This window comes from Hypanus sabinus, chromosome 15, assembly GCF_030144855.1.
Source record: "Hypanus sabinus isolate sHypSab1 chromosome 15, sHypSab1.hap1, whole genome shotgun sequence".
Taxonomy (NCBI): Eukaryota; Metazoa; Chordata; class Chondrichthyes; order Myliobatiformes; family Dasyatidae; genus Hypanus; species Hypanus sabinus.
Window position 1 is genome coordinate 47148493 of NC_082720.1, and position 19111 is coordinate 47167603.

Genomic DNA, 19111 nt, shown 5'->3' on the forward strand with positions numbered 1-19111 from the left:
TTGCTAAAATTCATGACCTCAACATTCACTGCCCTGCTTTCATCATCTTTCCTGGTAACTTCCTTGAAGGATACATTCAAGATGATGTAGTAAATCGGATTAGACATTGGCTTTATGGGAGAAGCCAGAGTGGTAGTAAATGATTGCTTCTTTGACTGGAGCCCTGTGCATAGTTCCAGTCTATCCAAATACTCCTATATCTGGTCCCTTAGAATACCTTCCAATAACTTCCCACTACTGATGCCAAGCTCACCAGTTCTGATTCCCTGGTTTATCTTTAGAGCCTTTTTAATCAGTGGATCAACATTAGCCAACCTCCAATTCTCTGGTAGCTCACCTGTCACTAAGGATGATTTAAATGTCTCTGCTAGGGCCCCGGCCATTTCTGCATGGCTCCCACAGGGTCTGAGTGAATGCCTAGACAGGCCCTGGTGATTTATCCACTCTAATTTGCCTCAAGACAGCAAACAGCACCTCTTCTAATCTGTATTGGGTGCATGACCTTTGTTGTTTAGCAAAATTCATTTAAGATTTCTTCCATCTCTTTTGGCTTCACTCATAGAATACCATTCTTACCTTCCAGAGGACTGATTTTGCCCCTTGCAGTCCGTTTGCTCTTAACATACCTGCATATCTCTTGGGATTTTCCTTCACCTTATCTGCTAAGGCAACCTCATGCTTTCTTTTAGCCCTCCTGATTTCTTAAGTGTTCTCTTATATTTCTTATACTCATAAGTACCCCATTTGTTGGTACCTGCCTATACCTGCTATGCACCTTTTTGTTTATTAACCAGTGCCTCATTATCTCTCAAAGTAAGGTCTATCCCCTCCCACTCCAAATTCCTTTGCAGTCATGAGATGTCTTGAACACGGGTACCAGGCAGAGAACACAACCTTTGGGACTCGAGATCCTTGTGGCAGAGAATTGTATCTATTCTCCTGACTGTATGAAGCCCAGTTACAACTACATTTTGCTTCTCTGCCTCCTCATGGTTCCCTGAACCAATGTGTCATGGTTCAGTTGTTCATCCTTCTGCAGCCCCTATTTTCATCCTGGTTGCTTTGCCATTCTATATTGATTCTCTAAATATAAAAGCTACAATTTGGAGTTTTGGCGTCTTTGTATCTTTCCTTAATGTAATGAATAGTGCACATAGACCTGCCAGGATCTCAGCTATTCCTTGCTTTATAAATTCAGAAGATTTTTAAGATCTTTTTTAATCTCATAAATTAAAAAAATCAATTATTTTGACCCTAAATGTGGTTACTTGTCGGCCACATCTTACCTATCCATCTTGCATCTCCCCACCTCGTTCAGCAACTTGGACCTAATATGTCTTCAGTTCCAGGAGGTTCAACTTAGAGTATTTAAGAAAGGGTTTTGAAAATGTGTTCTGGAAGTTCATATAACATTTTCCTTTGTGTTACGTTTTTCACCTCCAGCATTTCAGTTGGACCCATCCACCATGACAGCTTTTACAAACTGAATTTGGCTTTCTCTGATTAGCTGAATTTTCAGATTATTCTGTCAAGCCATCCTTCAATGTTTTATGGGTCAGGCTTTCCTGACAAGATATCTTATGTTACTGGTCTATAATTCATTGGCTTCCCTTTATCACTTTTCTTGAATTAGAAGAGTGACATACACACTTTTCTAATGGATTAGAATGTTTCCCGGCTAGGAAAAGAGTTACAAGATTATAGGAGGGCGTCTTGTGTTCTTGTTTACCTCCCTAAAATTCATAGGGTTATTTATTTGTGTTATTTTCCTTTGATGAATTCCTTATTCACTAATTGTTTTCTAGGAACATCTCACACCCTGTTAACTCCCCTGCTGTAAATAGTGGTTTAAAAATCATCATTCAATGTACCTACAATTTCTTTAATCCCCTTTTTGAGACTCATCCATTTTCTTATGGTTTGTTTTTGTTTTAATTGTCGCTGTTATCAAGTAATAAACATTATCTACGTGGAGAATGATTCCAGAGGTCTCAGATGTAGAGGCATCTGGGTATCATATAGTATTCACAAATGGCCAGCATGCATGTACAGCAAGTAATTTGGAAAGTTAGTGTTATTTGTTGTGTAGTGGAATTGAATTCTAAAGTAGGGAGTTTATGCTTCAATTAACTGGGCATTGGTGCAATGTGCTGTATTCTCATTCAAGGAAGAACATTAATGTATTGGAAACTGTTCAGCAACTTATTTATGAACTATTATCTAGAAAGGGTGTGTGGTGTTGATGAAATGTTGGGCAGGTATGGCTTAAATCTCTTGGAATTTCGAAGTGAGAAGCAACCTGATTGACGGGTCTGAACAAGGTGGAGAAATTCTTTTAAGAAGGAATCTAAATTATGATTGCTACTATATAAATATTCAAGTGCAGAAGAAATTGAAGTAGGATGAAGTTACTTAGCTCGTGGCTGTTTCACCAGTCAATAAGATCATAAATGGAATTTTGCCTGTGCCACTTTCTTGCACTATGGCCCTGGAGTCTTGTAATATCTGCGTAATTATGTCGTTAACTGAACATAACCAATTGTTCATTGCTAAATTTAACATGGTCCATTTTTATATTTTTCAATGTCTTAATAACTTAACCTTAATTCTTTTCAAGAAGTTTGCAACATTTTAAGAATGTTAGGCTTCCTTTTGCTGCACACTTACCTAATCTCTGCATTTTACCAGCACCATAAATAATTTTTTATATTTAATTCTAGACAAGAATCCACTCTCTGCATACCTTACTGTACTCCATCAATGTAGTGACTTCATCCTGAGTTTGGTTTATCTTTTGCTCAATGTTTCATGTAGGTTTGATTGCCTTATAGTGTTATAAATTGATTCTTAATTTTTAACCCAAAGTTTATCAAATTTTTACTTGGAGTGTAATATACGACTTAAAAGAATGGAAGGGAAGTATGAAGTATGTTAGAAAGGTAGAACTTGTCAATGATGGCCTTGTTTGTGTATGTGTTGTATGATGGCACTATAACTTATTGGATATTATGACCATGGATGGGAATATTTATGCGTATAGAGGGGTTAAGAAAGTCTGGAGAATAGACAAGTATAGAATGTATTTGAAATCACAGTTTCTGTGCGATTGTGAAGAAAAAAGGAAGATATTTTCTGAGATTTTCAAGTTTTGACAAATAGTGTAGTTACATGCTCATGAGGGAAAAGGTGCCAACTAGATGGGCACTCCAGTGTGGAATCTGGAACACTGCTTGAAAAGGCAGTGGGGGCAGCAACTCTGGTAACATTTAAGAAGGATCTGGCAGAATATTTGATGTCTAGCGCATCTGTAGATGTGAACTTCTATTCAGGACATTTACAAAGACAGGTGTGTTTTTAAAAAATAAAAAAAAAAGTGGGAGGTGGGCTGAGGATCACTCAGGACCTGAGTCACCCCAACCACAAATTGTTCCAGCTGCTACCGTTCAGGAAACGGTACCACAGCACAAAAACCAGAGTCATCAGGCTCTGGGACAGCTTCTTTCACCAGTCCATCAGACTGATTAATTCATGCTGACAGAATTGTATTTCTGTGTTATATTGACTGTCCTGTTGTACATACTATTTATTACAAATTAATATAAATTGCACATTGCACACTTAGACAGTAAAAGATTTTTACTGCTCACCTATATGAAGGATGTAAGTAATAAAGTCAATTTAATTCAATTACAAGGCATAGTTGGCAATGGACCAAGTACTGGTCATTGGATTGATTTGCATGTATGTGATGGGCTTGTTCTGTGCTGTGTGACTAAATGAACAGAATAACCATATAAATATAATGGCTGCTGCAATGAACAGGGAAATAGATACTTTCACTTAACTCAAGCCTTTTCTTAATCTTGAAAGCCTATTCACAGTGTGTATAATCATTTTCCAGTTAACTTTGCATATGCCTCCATATATAACCATATAACAATTACAGCACGGAAACAGGCCATCCTGGCCCTTCTAGTCCGTGCCGACACTTACACTCACCTAGTCCCACTGGCCCGCACTCAGCCCATAATCCACCATTCCTATCCATATACCTATCCAATTTTACTTTAAATGATAATACTGAACCTCCAGTTGTTTGATTCTTGGCTTCTTCCAGATGCTCCAGTTTATCCCAGCAAAGAATGGGTTACTAGGTAATCAGTCACTATAAATTGTCCCTAGCTCACATGTAAGGTGTAGAATCTGGTGAGATTTGATGAAAACATGGGGAGAATAAAATGGGACTAGCATGTGATTTGTATGGATTCAGGACTCATTTTCTTGCTATATAACGGACAAAAAGTTGAACATTCAAAACCAGGTTGTCTGCTTTTCATCTGAATTTCTATTTCACAGATGTTGCCTGACCTATGTAATTAGAATGTTTATTGCTACAATTAAAGCTTTAAAATTTTCTGAAAATGGAAATAAGTTCCTTCCTACCTTCAAGTGTAATGTTCAAATTTGATTTAATGCCAAGCATAGAATTATTCCTACTTTAGTTGGTTGTGATTATCTTAAAGGAGCTTGTGATAAGTAATCAGTACAAAATCTGCTTTTCATACAAATACTTTTTGGTTGTTGTTTCTTAACTGGAAACATTTGTAACTTTGTAAAATTAAATAAGTTGTGTATTTTAGAGCTGGTTTTAAGAACTATCCTTATTATCAGAGTAATACAGCATAGAAACAGGCCCTTTGGCCATCCAGTCCATGCTGACCTGATGTTCAACCCTATCCCATCTGCCTGCATCCAGACCATATCCCTCTATATCTCCCATCCATGTATCTATCCAAACTTCTTTTAGGCTTTACAATTGAATCTGCACCTGCTGCTTTCACTGACAGCTCATTCAACACTCGCACAACCCTCTGAGTGAAGAAGTTACCCCCTCAGAATTTGCACGAATAAACCTATGACCTCTAGCTCTAGCCTCACTGAGTGGGAAAAGCCAACTGCATTCACCCTAACCCCTTATAATTTTGTATACCTCTGAGATCTCCCCTCATTCTCTTGCACACCAGGTAATAAAATCCTAACCTATTTAACCTTCCCTGCTAACTCAGATCCTCAAGTCCCAGCAACAATATTGTAAATTTTCTCTGCACTCTTTCAAGCTTATTGATGTCTCTCCTGTACATAGGTGACCAGATATGTATGCAATCCTCCCTAAATTCAGCTTTAACAACGTCTTGTGCAATTTCAGTATAGCATCCCATCTCCTGTGAGTCTCCTGACCAGCTGCATCACCATCTGGTATGGAATTGCATGGCATCTGACTGAAAGGTCCTGCAGAGGATTGTGAGAACTGCTGAGAAGGATCATCAGTGTCTCACTCCCACCTGTTAGAGATTTATCAGTAGTGTTGTGTACACAGGCCTTTAGCATTGTCCATCCAACAATCTCTTTGATCCCTACCACAGGCAGGAGGTATTATAGTATTTGTTCAAGCACTGTTAAAGATGGGAAGCAGCTTCTTTCTCCAAGACCATAAGAACTCCATGCCACCACCCAGGACTCGCCACGTATTAAGAGCTAGTAGTGTTATACTGCTTACTTTTTAACTTGTATCATATATGCACCTTTTTATTTGTGCTAATACTACCTTGTGTGTGAGTTATATGTACGGTATTATGCACCTTGGTTTGGAGGAACATTCTCTTGTTTGATAGTATACATAATGACAATAAACTTGAACTGTGCTCAAGCCCTGATTTATGAAAACCAATGTGTAAAAGCTGTCTGTGTGCCTCCTTCAAGAAATTGTAGATCTGTATTCCCATGTCCCTTGGTTCTAGAGCCCAGCCATTCATTGTAAAAGCCTTAACCTGGTTTTTTCTCCCAAAGTGCATTACATAAAACATAGGAATTTACAGCACATTGCAGACCTTTCAGCCCACAATGTTGTGCCGACCATGTCACGTACTCTAGAGACTGCCTAGAATTTCCCTAGCGCGTAGCCCTCTATTTTTCTAAGCTCCATGTACCTATCTAAGAGGCTCTCAAAAGACCCTATTGTATCTGCTTCCACCACTGCTGCTAGCAGGCATTCCACACACCCAACATTTTCTAAGCAGAAAAACTTGCCCCTGACATCCATTCAGTACCTATTTCGAAGCACCTTAAAACTATGCCCCCTCTTGACCTGACACTTGTCTGCATTAAGTTCCATCAGCCCATTTTTCCACCTGGTCAAATTATGCTGCAAGCTTCTTAGCCTTCCTTGCTGTGCACTTCACCCTCAACCTTGGTGTCATCCACAAATTTGCTGATCAAGTTCATTACATTAATAAATCATTAATATAGATGATAAACAACAACATACCCACCACAACATTATTTGGCATACCACAAGTCACAGGCCATCAGTCAGAGTGAAACCATCTACTGGTTTCTCCCACTAAGCCAATGCTGGATCCAGCTACTTCAGTCTGAATGCCAAGTGATTTAACATTCTGGGCTAGCCTTAGTTGTCGTTCATCATTAAAGCTCCATCTTAATTTTCTACCTGCGTTCAAATGAATGAACTGTTAGTTAAATGGGGAACAACTTTTGGAGAGCAGCCTTTCAAAAGATATATCAAAACATAAAAGTAACTTGGAAAAAATCTCTTGGCTATTTTGTGAAACTTCAAACTATTATCTTTTTAGCAGGGCTTGCCACTTTCCATGTATGGGAATGCCATGATCCCTCCACATCCACAGTTGGCTGATGGCCCGGGGGCACCTCTTTATAATGGACTTCATGCTACAGATCCTGCCTGGAATCCTATGATAAAAGTTGTCACAAACTCCTCCGAGAATGCTGACCCCCAGCAGGTTAGAACAAAAAAAAATGTCAATAGTGAGCATAATGCAATGGATTTGTGCTATGATACACTGTAGATATTTCGCGAATTCCACTACGCCAAAGTTCATTTTCGTTCCTCTCCATGATAGCCTCTTAATTGCTCTATATTGAGCTATTTTAGACTGACAAACTTCCCATGTTGAAAACCCAAAATGGCTGCAAACTGTGCACATAACTGCCATTTGGAGTTGTGCAGATAAAGCTTTTTAGATGAAAGCAATCCCTAAAATTTTTTAACCTGTATTTAGTAAATTTCCTGAGGCTATTTTTTGTTACTCAAGTGGTTGCATTTCAACACATGAGCTCCAATTTCAAGGCATTTGTCTTGTCATAAACCACTGTGCAAAAGTTGTAATTTGCATTTGATTAGTCTTGGGTTAATTAAAATGTTTTCAAGATGTATAATTTGAGCTATTGTTTCACAAATCTGGAACTTGTTATTTGAGATACCATTTGCCATAATGTATGTATAATTTGTTTGTAATCAACCACGTTTGTGGTTAATTTCAGTTTTATTGCATTATTGTCCCTATGACATTTGCTGACATTAAGAAGCAATCAATTGCACTGCATTATATATTAGCAGTAAACATTCAAAGAATGTAGTATAAATTGGTTTCAATGGTGAAAGTAATAACAAAGCAAAAACTCTAGCATATTAAAAGTAAGAATATTTTAAAAGGGGAATTTAAGAAAATATTTTAAGAGAATGAAGGCTATTAAAATCACTAAATAAGCACACAACTGTACTTGTCTGAGGAATGATTTAATAATTTTCCTTTATTACCTCTCCTATCTATTAAGACATTGAAAACATTTACATGGATTATTGGTGTACTTGTAATTAGCTATATTATAGATCTGTTAAATATACAGTTTTAATTCTTAATTGCAGGTGTGGCCTGGAACCTGGGCGCCACATATTGGCAATGTGCATCTGAACCATGTCAACTAGAAGACGCAAGCATGCCCACAAATTCCTGAGGTGTCTTTCTGAGATTGAAACTAAATTGATCTGGGAAGAAATTAACAGGACAAAACTTTTCTGATGTGCCTAACTGAAATTCTGTGGGCTGTTATGCATGAACTTAATTGATTTACCACTGTCTATGAACAAAGTGATCGCCTGCATAGCAGGTTCGGTTCTCTGGTTAGTTTAGCCATTTTGACTTAAGATTTGGGACAGACTATTCTTGTGCTGCTGGCTAAACAGTACTGTAAACTGCTTGTATGCAGCCGAGGACTAGATAATTATGTGAATTAATCCAGATGTTTTAGAGTGGTAAATACATGTATAATTGTTTACATACTAAAAAGGGTTAAAACAAGAGTAAATTTCATGTCGTATAGTGGCTCTACTTTATGTAGCCTGTATTAATGTGAAATATTTACCTTAATATTCAATAAAAATGAACAGTACCTCACTTTTAGCGTCTTTATTGCTAGTAGTTAATTATTTAGACTAAGGGATAGCCTTTTGTAATTTGTATTTATATCACAATACCTTGTACAAATAACATATCAAGCGCAAAGCCTACAAATACAGATCCAAAAGGTGTAATACAAACAAATCTTAATGTTTTTAAATTGTTTCTGCATTTTTTTACTAAAGCTAGGATAATGTTTAAGAATACTTTGATTCAGTTTATGAAGTTAGGTGTATTTTAATTTTTAATATGGATATATGTTTTCAGTTTGGCACAAATCAGTAAATCTGAAGACTCTATTAAATACCTGTGTAGGTACTAATTTCTTTCTTTTGTCCTTGTCATTTACATTTTCCTTTAAGAACAATTGGTGATCATTCTTATTTCTGACTACGTGCATTGAATAAATAGTGATAGTCTAAAAACATTACTGCCAATCTGATTAGAATCTTTTTTTCTCTTGCTGTATTATGTTTCTTCCCTGATGACTTTGGGAATAAGAAAGGGCACCATCAGACTAGGCAGCTCTGTTGATTTCTAGAAGTAATGGAACCAACATTATTAGGGCTGAATATTCTCTATGCTACTATAAGATGAGCAAGGAACTCTATATACTAGCTTATCTGATCTTCACCGACTTTTCCACTTTAAAGTAATTTTCTGGAACATCAATATTTTCATTTACGTATCTATAAGCAACTAGATTCTGTGGGTTACCGCTAATATTCTCTTGGTACCGAGCTTGCTTGTTTTTTTTCTTCTTGGTACCAAGCATTAAGCTTTTCTTGTAAATTGTACATAGCTTAGCCTAAAATTAGTTGGAAATTTTGTTTCAGAATTTTCTTTAGCAGGCCATAAATGGTTGATTTAAAAAAAAAACTTCAAGAGTTAAGGAAACTGTTAAGAACAAATACTAAAGTGCTAGGCCGAATGAGCAGATTAAAATTAAACATACTTGTATATTGGTTACATACTGTATATGTGTAAACTAGAACTAACTTTTATTCTCTGTTTACCAGTTATGAAGAAGGTTTTCAACCTGAAAAAATAGCTGTCACCTTCCATGGATGCTCTCTGACCTGTTGAGTTTTCTATATTTTCAGTTTCTAGTAGCTATTTGCTATTTCCACCAAAGAAAATATAGGGAATAATACAGTAAAATTGGGCTGAATTAGCACAACAGATTTTACCTAAATGTCTACATTAGTTCAGTGTAACATCGGGACAGAATTTGTACATTTTTGCTTTTACCCCTTGAAAATGAATATACAATACAGTAAAGATGGAGAAGGTGCACCATGATCTGCAAGTATAATGCTGAAATATGGTTTTGTAGAAATTATGAATTTGAAATGCAGAATGGTTAGTGTGGAAGTCTGGGAATGGAGTCCTCATAAATGAAAACTAGTTGCAACACTGGACTATAGGGTTGGAAGGAGAACGCTGAAGTGTTCCTAAACTTAATGTGCATGAAATAGCCATTCTGGGTGAGTGAGGTTGGTATGCTGTTAGAATGGTTTAAAATATGTTTGTCAGGCCATGAGAAGAAATGGGAAAGTGGGACTAGCTTGATTATTTTTGCATAGAGCTGGTAGGTATTCAAGCCAAATTGCCTTCCATGTTGTGACCACTATAAATTCATGGGGTAGAAAATACTTGAGTTAAAATATTAGTGGTTAACAGCAACTGAAAGAGCATAAGGTGAAGCTTATTTCTCTCTACAGTTCCTGGTTAGTGTTGATAAAGGGATACCATATTATTCCTGGCCTTTGGATCCAATCTTGTGGATGTAATTCACCACATACCCCATGTTTAAACAAAATGTACAGCATTAAGTTTTAATTGTTCTTAATTTGCTGACAACCTTTGGAATATCAAAATAATGAATTAAATAGAATCTAGCAATTTGGACATGTTGCATTTATGTTGCGTTATCTGTAAATCTGCATTGCTATTTATAAAATCTACGGAAAAACCTCTACAGGGTGCTTAGATTTTTAGTTAAAATCAAGATAACTCTTACAATTCTTCATTCTGTCAATTATATATTTTTTTTGAAACTTTAAGATGGAGTTGAGAAGATGGGAATAGGTAGAACATAGTTTGCAAGTATAAAGTTTGAGTAGGGTTTTGCAATGGAATTTGAAATACCGATCAGCAAGGAAGTTTGGGATGGAGTCCACATAAATGGAAACTTAAGTATCAGTATTAAATGAACAGAAGCAGGTTCAAAAGGTGAAAACTGAACTTTGAAGAACATGAGGCAAGACATCCATTTGGGAAAGATATGAGGACATTAAAATATAGACTTAAACTATTAAACTAATAGTTAGTGAGTCAGACTGAGTGTGGAATGTACTCCAGACAACTGGATTCTGCATTGACTGGTACTTGAAACCAGGAAGGAAAATATTTAAATAGTAGGGTCTAGGTATGACATAGCATTGACAGGGAGGAAGTTTAAATGTTTGAGATGAGGCAGTGATGCTTGTGTGTGTTGTGACATGAATAGCGCATTACACTTGAACTTTGACTGAACAGTACACCAAGATTGTGGAGATTAAGGGTATGTAAGGAACTAGGTATTGAGATGAAATCGATTAGAAATAAATTTTTGCTGGCTGTGTTATTTTTAATTGTAACCTCAATTTTGGTCAGTTTTGACAGTGTTGTGAATTTGAGAGCAGTTGACATGCTGATGCTATTTTGGAACTGGCCTGCAGGGAAGTATTATGGTTCACCTTATCAAAACATTATCTTGAAAACATGAACATCAAAGAGAATGATTTCACATTTCAGTTGGGTATTTCAGAGGCGGTGAATGGAATAGGTGACTTTCACTTCAGTAATGATAAAAGAGAACACATGACATAGAAATCAGAGCTTGAATAGATGGGAGTGAAAAGGTTTGCTACAAAGGAAGATGATGGGAAATGCTTTGTTGTCTTCAAGTCAAATATTTTATAAAAAGTATTGGGGGAAAAGTAGTGAAATTCTAGTTTGAGGCAACAGTTAATGGGAGAAAAGGATTGAGTTAATATTTTTTCTCCAAGAAAAATTAGAAAACTTTTGACTGTGGTAATAACTTACTTTATTGATCTAAAGTAAGCTTCAAAAATTGAATAATTCGGAAGAAAAGACCTCAGTAGTGATGTGTCCAGCATCTCATAAGTTTAGCTACAAGGTGAACAGGTTACAAACAAATGTTAAGAATGAGCTTGTATTGGTATTTGTAGACTATTATTTTCCACAACTGTATCATCGTTCTGGATATCTGGGTGCTGATTTTGAACATCTTTCATTGGAAAGAAGTTCAGGAAGGCAGTGACATGTGAAAAGGGCCAATTCTTCTCACAGCTGAAATGAATAATGGAAACTGGAGCCTCTCAGGAATGTAGGTTGTTTTCTTAAGCAAGGTGTGTAATCTAATAAAAAGCCATCCACTTCAATGTTAACTGATTTTTCTCTTCATGGAATCTGATCTGCACAGTATTTCCAGCATACTGTTCCTCTTTCCTTTTGTAGCTAATTCTTGTGGTATGAACTTGACTTTTACAAACCCTATTTGTCCCTGGCTATTTGGGTGTAAATAAAAACCATTAAAATAGCAGCACAAATTTTGTGCTTACTGGAAAAGGACATACCTGTGGTTAGATCATATACATCAAAATCCTGCAATTTAAGACATTAAACTCTCAGCTTTTTAATATTGTTTGCCGTCATTGTAGATAAGAACTTCATCCCAAACTGCTGTTCACTCTATTCTCACTGCAACTTGATTTGAGTATTATTTTCCCATGTGAAGTTTCATGAGATGTGACTACTGTTCCCTCTAAGCTATGTGGGTGAGTGACCGTACAGTAATTGAAATGATTCCATGCACGTAGCTTTTGTTTGCCACACTGCTGGAATTTTCTTTTATATCATGTTAATATAATCTTGAAATATACCATAGTTATAATATAATCCATAAATTTTCTACATAAATGTACCACAACCTTTGAAACATTAGTTTCAATGTATTTACATTGCTAGTGTTTCAAGTTACAATACTGCTACAATTTGTATTAATAAACTGGAAATTGGTAGCTTATTGTTAAACCACAGCCTGCTGAATGCTGATGTCAATAAATAAATATTACAAAACAAAACATTTAAAGTGCTGCACAGTTTTCAGGCTGTGTAAATATTTCCTGTTCTGAGCAATGTTTGGTCCATGCAGCTATATTTTTAAATAAAGGGAGAATTGGACATGACCCTATGTAGAGGGAGTAAGGTAGTAGCCTTAAACGTTTAAGTATAATTCTGTGTTTCAAGTTTAAATCTCCAGATAAATGTCACAGATAATCTTATTACAGGGGGCAAGTCTAGGACATGCTCCAGTGCTCCTATAGTAAAAAGCATGCATGTGTGACTGCAATGTTCCTTTCAGAAGAAAATCTTTCACTATTGTAAACTGCAATGGCATATACTTTTCTTCAGCAGTAAAAATACTGCAACATTGAGTAGACCTGCAACTCAAAATAATTTTCAGTGATGTTTATTAATTTCTTGCATGCCTTATGAATTGTTTTGACATTGAGTTATAAAAGGATGCACTTCCATAGCAAATTCAACACATGGTTCCAAGCGACCTGGGTACATCAAGTGACAGGTGTCCAAAGATACTTTAAAATGTGGACTTTCCATTTATGGTGTAATTTTTAACTAACTTGTCAGATCAACTTTAAGGATCAGGCTGTATCTGCAGTTTAGGTACATGCATATTGTCAAGAACAAAAGGAAAAAGTAATATATTTATGTAGCATGTTAATCTCATAGCAACCTATGACACTCCAAACTTTTACAGCCAATTAAGTACTTTTTGTAAGCACTGGAAGCAGGGTATCCGATTTTCACACAGTACAGCCAATAGTAGCAAAGCCTTTTTCAAATATTGTTTGAGAGAGATAGTGGCAGGCTACTAGTTAACCCTTTATCAACACTTCATCAAATCTCCGAAATAGGATCAGAACTGCTTTCATCTGGATGAAAAGGTAGCCTTAATGTTGCGTGTGAACCTAGCCCTGATGAAGGCAGACTTTAATCCATCTTGCTGTTGAATAATTTCATAACACCATGGAAGTGGCAGCAAAAGCTTAGTGGTTAGCAGGACACTATTACGGCTCAGGGTATCAGAGTTTGGAGTTGAGTTTAGTCCCGGTGTCCTCTGTAAGGAATCTCTTCATCCTCCCCTGGAATATGTGAGTTTTCTCCAGGTCCTCCTGGTTTCCACCCATAGTCCAAAGATGTACTGGGCAGGTTAAGTGGCCATTATAAATTGTCCTGTGTTTAGGGTTAAATTGTGATCGTCAGGGCAGTGCCGATTGAACGTCCAGAAGGGCCTATTCCTCGCAGCATCTCTAAATGAAATAAAGATAACTTGTGCCCCGTTTGAACACTTGAGTTTTGTACAAAGCAGTGGTACTGACTCCCTTCCCCTCACCTTCTTACACTGACTTTATCCTTTTTCCCAGTACTGATGATAGTCTTGGCCTGAAATGTTGACTGTTTCCTCTTTTCCACCAATGCTCACTGGCCTGAGTACCTCCAGCATTTCGTGTGTGTTCTGGTACTGACTACCTTGCGAAGAAGAATGTGCCTGGTTCAGTTGTAGCAAAGGACAGATTAAGTCATATAGTACAAGGTTTTGGATTATTGCATGGATTGTAATATACGTAAATGCATATTTTAAAATGGACTAATTTGTCGCATTAATACGGCAGTTTAAAGAGTCAAAGACTTTATTACAATATTTATGTTGTCATGTAAACAGCTGCAGAACTGTACACAAGAAGCTCGAGTCTCATCCCACTATCCTTCATTTAATCACTAACATTGTACCAAACTAACCCAGGCTCACTGAGGCATTTGGAAAACCATGTCAGGTATACCTACAAATTAATTTTGGAGCTACACCACAGTACTACATTCATGCTAACCTTTTGAAGCAACACCAGAGATCCAACTAAGAAATCCTGCAAATTAATAGATTGAAATAAAGCTCTTTTATTGTGCTAATATCCAGCCTCAATAGTGCAGTTTAGGTCATAAGTGAAAATCCTCCTCTGCTTCAAACCAGGGTTGTCACTAACAATGATAGTCAAAGTGATTTCGAAGCATCAAAATTCAAGAAATTTTGACTACACTACATGCACCAAGGCTTATAGCACCTGGGTGTATTAATGCAGATCTAGAATCAGTTTCATTTTAAATCAGTTTTAATGCAGTTACAACAATGGCATCTTAACTTGCAAAATGGATACCGATAGAAAATGAAATTGAACTTGCAATCAGTCACGATCGAAGCAGACTTGATTTGCCGAAGGATCCAATTTGCTCCTATATCTTAGTCTTATTTCCAACCAATTAGTCTGCTTAAACCTTGGCAAAGTAATGGAAGATGTCATTATAATTCATTGTGCTATTTTTCACATAATTTTCCTGTCACTAATGCTGAGTTTGAATACATGGAATGGTTACAGCTTAGGAGTACATTGAGTAACTCAGCTACTCTTTCCCCCCACATAGCCTTGCCAATTCCTCCTTTCAGATCTTACCACATACACTTCTGATTGCTACAATTATTACCTCTGGAAGTTCTCCTGCTTTTGTTAATTTTAATTCTTTTGCTAATAGCCTTCTTTCTATGTATGCTGGTTATTAGGTGTAGCATCTCTTTGCCTTGTTTGCTCACTGAAGTATTTAAAAACATCATGAGAATTAAATCCACCCACATCCTCCACTGTTCTAAATAGAACCACCATGGTTTCACCAGTTTAATAATGTGATTGTATCTAGCATGCTGTTCTTTAAAGCCTTTACTTGCATCTTTCCTAAAATGTCACACCCAGAACTGAACAGGCCAAATATCTGCTTTGTAAAGGGTCGTCATGACTTTTGCACTTTTGTGCGCCTGAGCCTCCCAGATTCTAGGACCCAGCAACTCCTCTGCTGCTGGATTCAAGACATTCTGGCCAACAAACTGCAATCAGTGAAGATGAGCAGCAATACCACCTCCATGATTATCTCCAACACTGGTGCCCTGCAAGGCTGTGTCCTAAGCCTGTGTGTGTCAATATCAGCAAAACAAAACAGATGGTCATTGACATCAAAGTAGGGCAAAGTACATAAATGCCCTTGTCAGGTGGGGATGGTTGAGAGGTGCAATTTCTTAGCTGTAAATGTCACCAAAGATTATTCTGGTCCAGCACACACCCTATGGCCAAGAAAACACACCAACAGTGATACTTTCTCAGAAGGTTAAGAAAATTCACCAGATCTGTAAGACCATAAGATATAGGAGCAGAAGTAGGCCATTTGGCCCATTGAGTTTGCTTCGCCATTCAATTATGGACTGATCCAATTCTTCCAGTCATCCTAACTCCCCTGCCTTCTCCCCATACCCTTTGGTACACCCAATGACTTGGCCTCCACAGCCACTCATGGGAACAAATTCCACAGATTTACCACCTTCTGAATAAAGTAATTTCTCCAAATTTCTCTTAAATGGGCATTCTTCAATCCTGAAGTCGTGCCCTCTTGTCCTAGACTCCTCTGCCATGGGAAATAACTTTGCCATATCTAATCTGTTCAGGCCTTTTAACATTCGGAATGTTTCTATGAGATCCCCCCTCATTTTCCTGAACTCCAGGGAATACAGCCCAAGAGCTGCCAGACGTTGCTCATATGGTAACCCTTTCATTCCTGGAATAATTCTCATGAATTTTCTCTGAACCCTCTCCAATGTCAGTATATCCTTTCTAAAATAAGGAGCCCAGAACTTCACACAATACTCTAACTGTGGTTTCACAAGTGCCTTATAGAGCCTCAACATCACATCCCTGCTCTTATATTCTATACATCCAGAAATGAATACCAACATTGGATTCACCTTCTTCACCACCGACTCAGCCTGGAGGTTAACCTTTAGGGTATCCTGCATAGGGACTCCCAAATCTCTTTGCACCTCTGCATTTTGAATTCCCTCCCTAGTTTCAAAAAACTAGGTAATGATCTAGAAGATAAGGCTAGCAGGAAGGAGCTTAAGAAAGAAATTAGGAGAGCCAGAAGGGGCCATGAGAAGGCCTTGGCAGACAAGATTAAAGAAAACCCCAAGGCATTCAACAAGTATGTGAAGTGCAAGAGAATAAGATGAGAGAGATTAGGACCAAACAAGTGTGACAGTGGAAAAGTGGGTACAGAACCAGAGGAGATAGCAGAGGTACTTAATAAGTACTTTGCTTCAGTATTCACTATGGAAAAGGATCTTGGTGATTGTCGGGATGACTTACAGTGGACTGAAAAGCTTGAGCATGTAGATATTAAGAAAGGGGTTGTACTGGAGCTTTTGGAAAGCATCAAGTTGGATATGCCACCAGGACCAGATGAGATCTACCCCAGGCTACTGTGGGAGGCGAGGGAAGAGATTGGGGATGGGAGAGGTTCTGGAGGATTGGAGGTTTGTGGATTTTGTGGATGTTCAAGAAAGTAGTAGAGATAGCCCAGGAAAACCCACTGGCTTTTGCTTCCTTTTATGCCCTCTCTTTTGCTTTTACTTTGGCTCTGGCTTCACTTGTCAGCCATGGTAGTGTCCTTCCATTCAAAAATTTCTTTTTATTTGGAATATATCTGTCTTGCACTTCCCTCATTTTTCGCAGAAACTCCAGTCATTGCTGCTCTGCTGTCCTTCCTGCTAGTGTCCTTTTCCAGTCAACCTTGGCCAGTTCCCCTCTCATGCCATTGTAATTTCCTTTATTCCACTGAAATATTGACACATTGGAATTTAGTTTCTCTTTCTCAAATTTCAAAGTGAACTTGATCAAATTGTGATCACTGTTCCCCAAGGGTTCCTTAACCTTAAGCTCTCTTATCACCTCCAGATCATTGCACAACACCCAATCCAGCACAGCCGATCCCCTAGTGGGCTCAACAACAAGCTATTCTAAAATGCCACCCTTAGACCTTCTACAAATTTTCTCTTGAGGTCCAGTACTGGCTTGGTTTTCCCAATCCCTTTCATGCTAAAATCCCTGATGACTCTAATTTTTACTGATGCACCATGGAAAACACCTCATCCAGATGCATCACAGTTTAATGTAGCAACCACTCTGAAATTGCAGAGATGTGAACACAGCAGAGTCCATCATGAAAATAATCCTCTCCATTGACTCTGACTACACTTGCCGCTGCCTTAAGAAAGCAGCCAACATACAGAACTTTCCCACTCTGATAATTTTTTCTCCCCTCCCACTGGACAGAAATTTTTGGATTTATACCACTGGAGTCAGAAGTTTCTCTCCTGCTAAAGAAGACTCAAACATACTTACTGTATGCTAATCATAAACATGAGAAATTCTGCAGATGCTGGAAATTCAAAGCAACACACAAAATGTTGGAAAAACTCAGCAGGTCACACAGCATCTATGGAAATCAATATACAGTGAATGTTTCAAGCTGAGGTAGGAAAAGTAAAGGGCTAGAGATGAAGGAATCTGATAGGAGAGTGAACCATAGGAGAAAGGGAAGGAGGAAGGGACCCAGGGGAGGTGATAACCTGATGGCATGAATATATTTCTCCTGGTAAAGAAAATCCCTCCCCTTCCTCCTCTCTACTGTTCCCCATTCTGACTTCTTACCTCTTCTCACCTGCTCATCACCTCCATTCCTTTACTTGTCCTATTTACCTGGCTTCACCTTTCAACTTCCAGCTATCCTCCTTCCCCTCCCCTCACCTTTTTATTCTGGTGTTTTCCCCTTCCTGAAGAGTGTTGGCTGGAAATGCAGATTGTTCATTCGTTTCCATAGATGTTGCCTGACCTGCTGAAATCTTCCAGCATCTTGTGTGTGTTATCTTGTATTCTAAACTTTCTTATTCTACCTCAAAATGGTTCTTGCTGTTTGTCAATATGCACTGCACGTTCTCTGTAAGTAAAACACACCATATTCTGCACTCTATATACCCTTCATGCGTGAAATAGTATGTCTGGAGGGCACGCAAACTATCTGCAAACATTCATTGTATTGCGATATTACCTCCATATATAAAACCTTTGTATTTATTGAACGATTTTCTCCACCTGCCCTGCCACTATGGATGAAGAATGGACCCTATCTTTTCTCCTTTACAGTAAAATCTTTTTAGGATTACATCCTCAGATTTATTTTGACCCTTAGTATACCTTCTACCAAAATGTAACACTTTACTTTGACTCCAAGTTTTTGAGTTATCAGCAAATTTGGAAATTGACTCATCCACTATGTCTTTTTTGCATCATTAAAAAATAAACTCTCTACGAAGTCATAGCTCATTTTGGTTTTAACATATTCCATGTTGGCTTTCTTTAATTGATCAATATTGACTTGGGTACATAAAATAAAAAGTCTATCCTTCTGCTCTTCAGCTATGCATCTCTTTTTTCTACCACAGTCCATAACCTATGACTCTTCATGAATTCTTTACTGAATTTTCTACAGTGTCTATTTTACATTCTCCTTTTAAACTCACTTGAGCTCTATTTCCAACACTAATTTTACTATTGTATCAGAAATGGAGATTTTGTCTAGGTTTTTTCTTTGTAAGGTCTAGTTTGTTCTTGGTATAGTATTAGTTATAGATCTAGATCCCTAGAGGTGAGCCGAATGTGTTATCAAGGCAGCAAAATTATATTAAAGTCAGATCTTGCTATAACAGGATCAGTGTGATCGGAGACTTCATCCTAAGGATATTACTGGCTGGGTGCCTCAAATTAGTTGTAAAGTTCCCAACTATTTTGAGTTACTCCACGGCAGAAATT

At 37.7% G+C, this 19111-nt stretch overlaps 1 protein-coding gene across 8 annotated transcripts in view; it reads left to right on the forward strand.

The window, feature by feature from the left end:
• ankhd1 (ankyrin repeat and KH domain containing 1) overlaps window positions 1-8268 on the forward strand; it is a 144603-nt gene extending 136335 nt beyond the window's left edge. For 6 of the 8 annotated variants that reach the window (XM_059990308.1, XM_059990313.1, XM_059990310.1 and 3 more), the window contains 2 exons: window positions 6651-6818; window positions 7745-8268. In XM_059990308.1, the coding sequence (XP_059846291.1) occupies window positions 6651-6818; window positions 7745-7804 (228 nt within the window). In that variant the 3' untranslated portion in view covers window positions 7805-8268. The remainder of the gene's footprint in view (window positions 1-6650; window positions 6819-7744) is intronic. The other 2 variants (XM_059990309.1, XM_059990311.1) reach the window with 1 other exon arrangement.
• Window positions 8269-19111: the final 10843 nt, after the last annotated feature.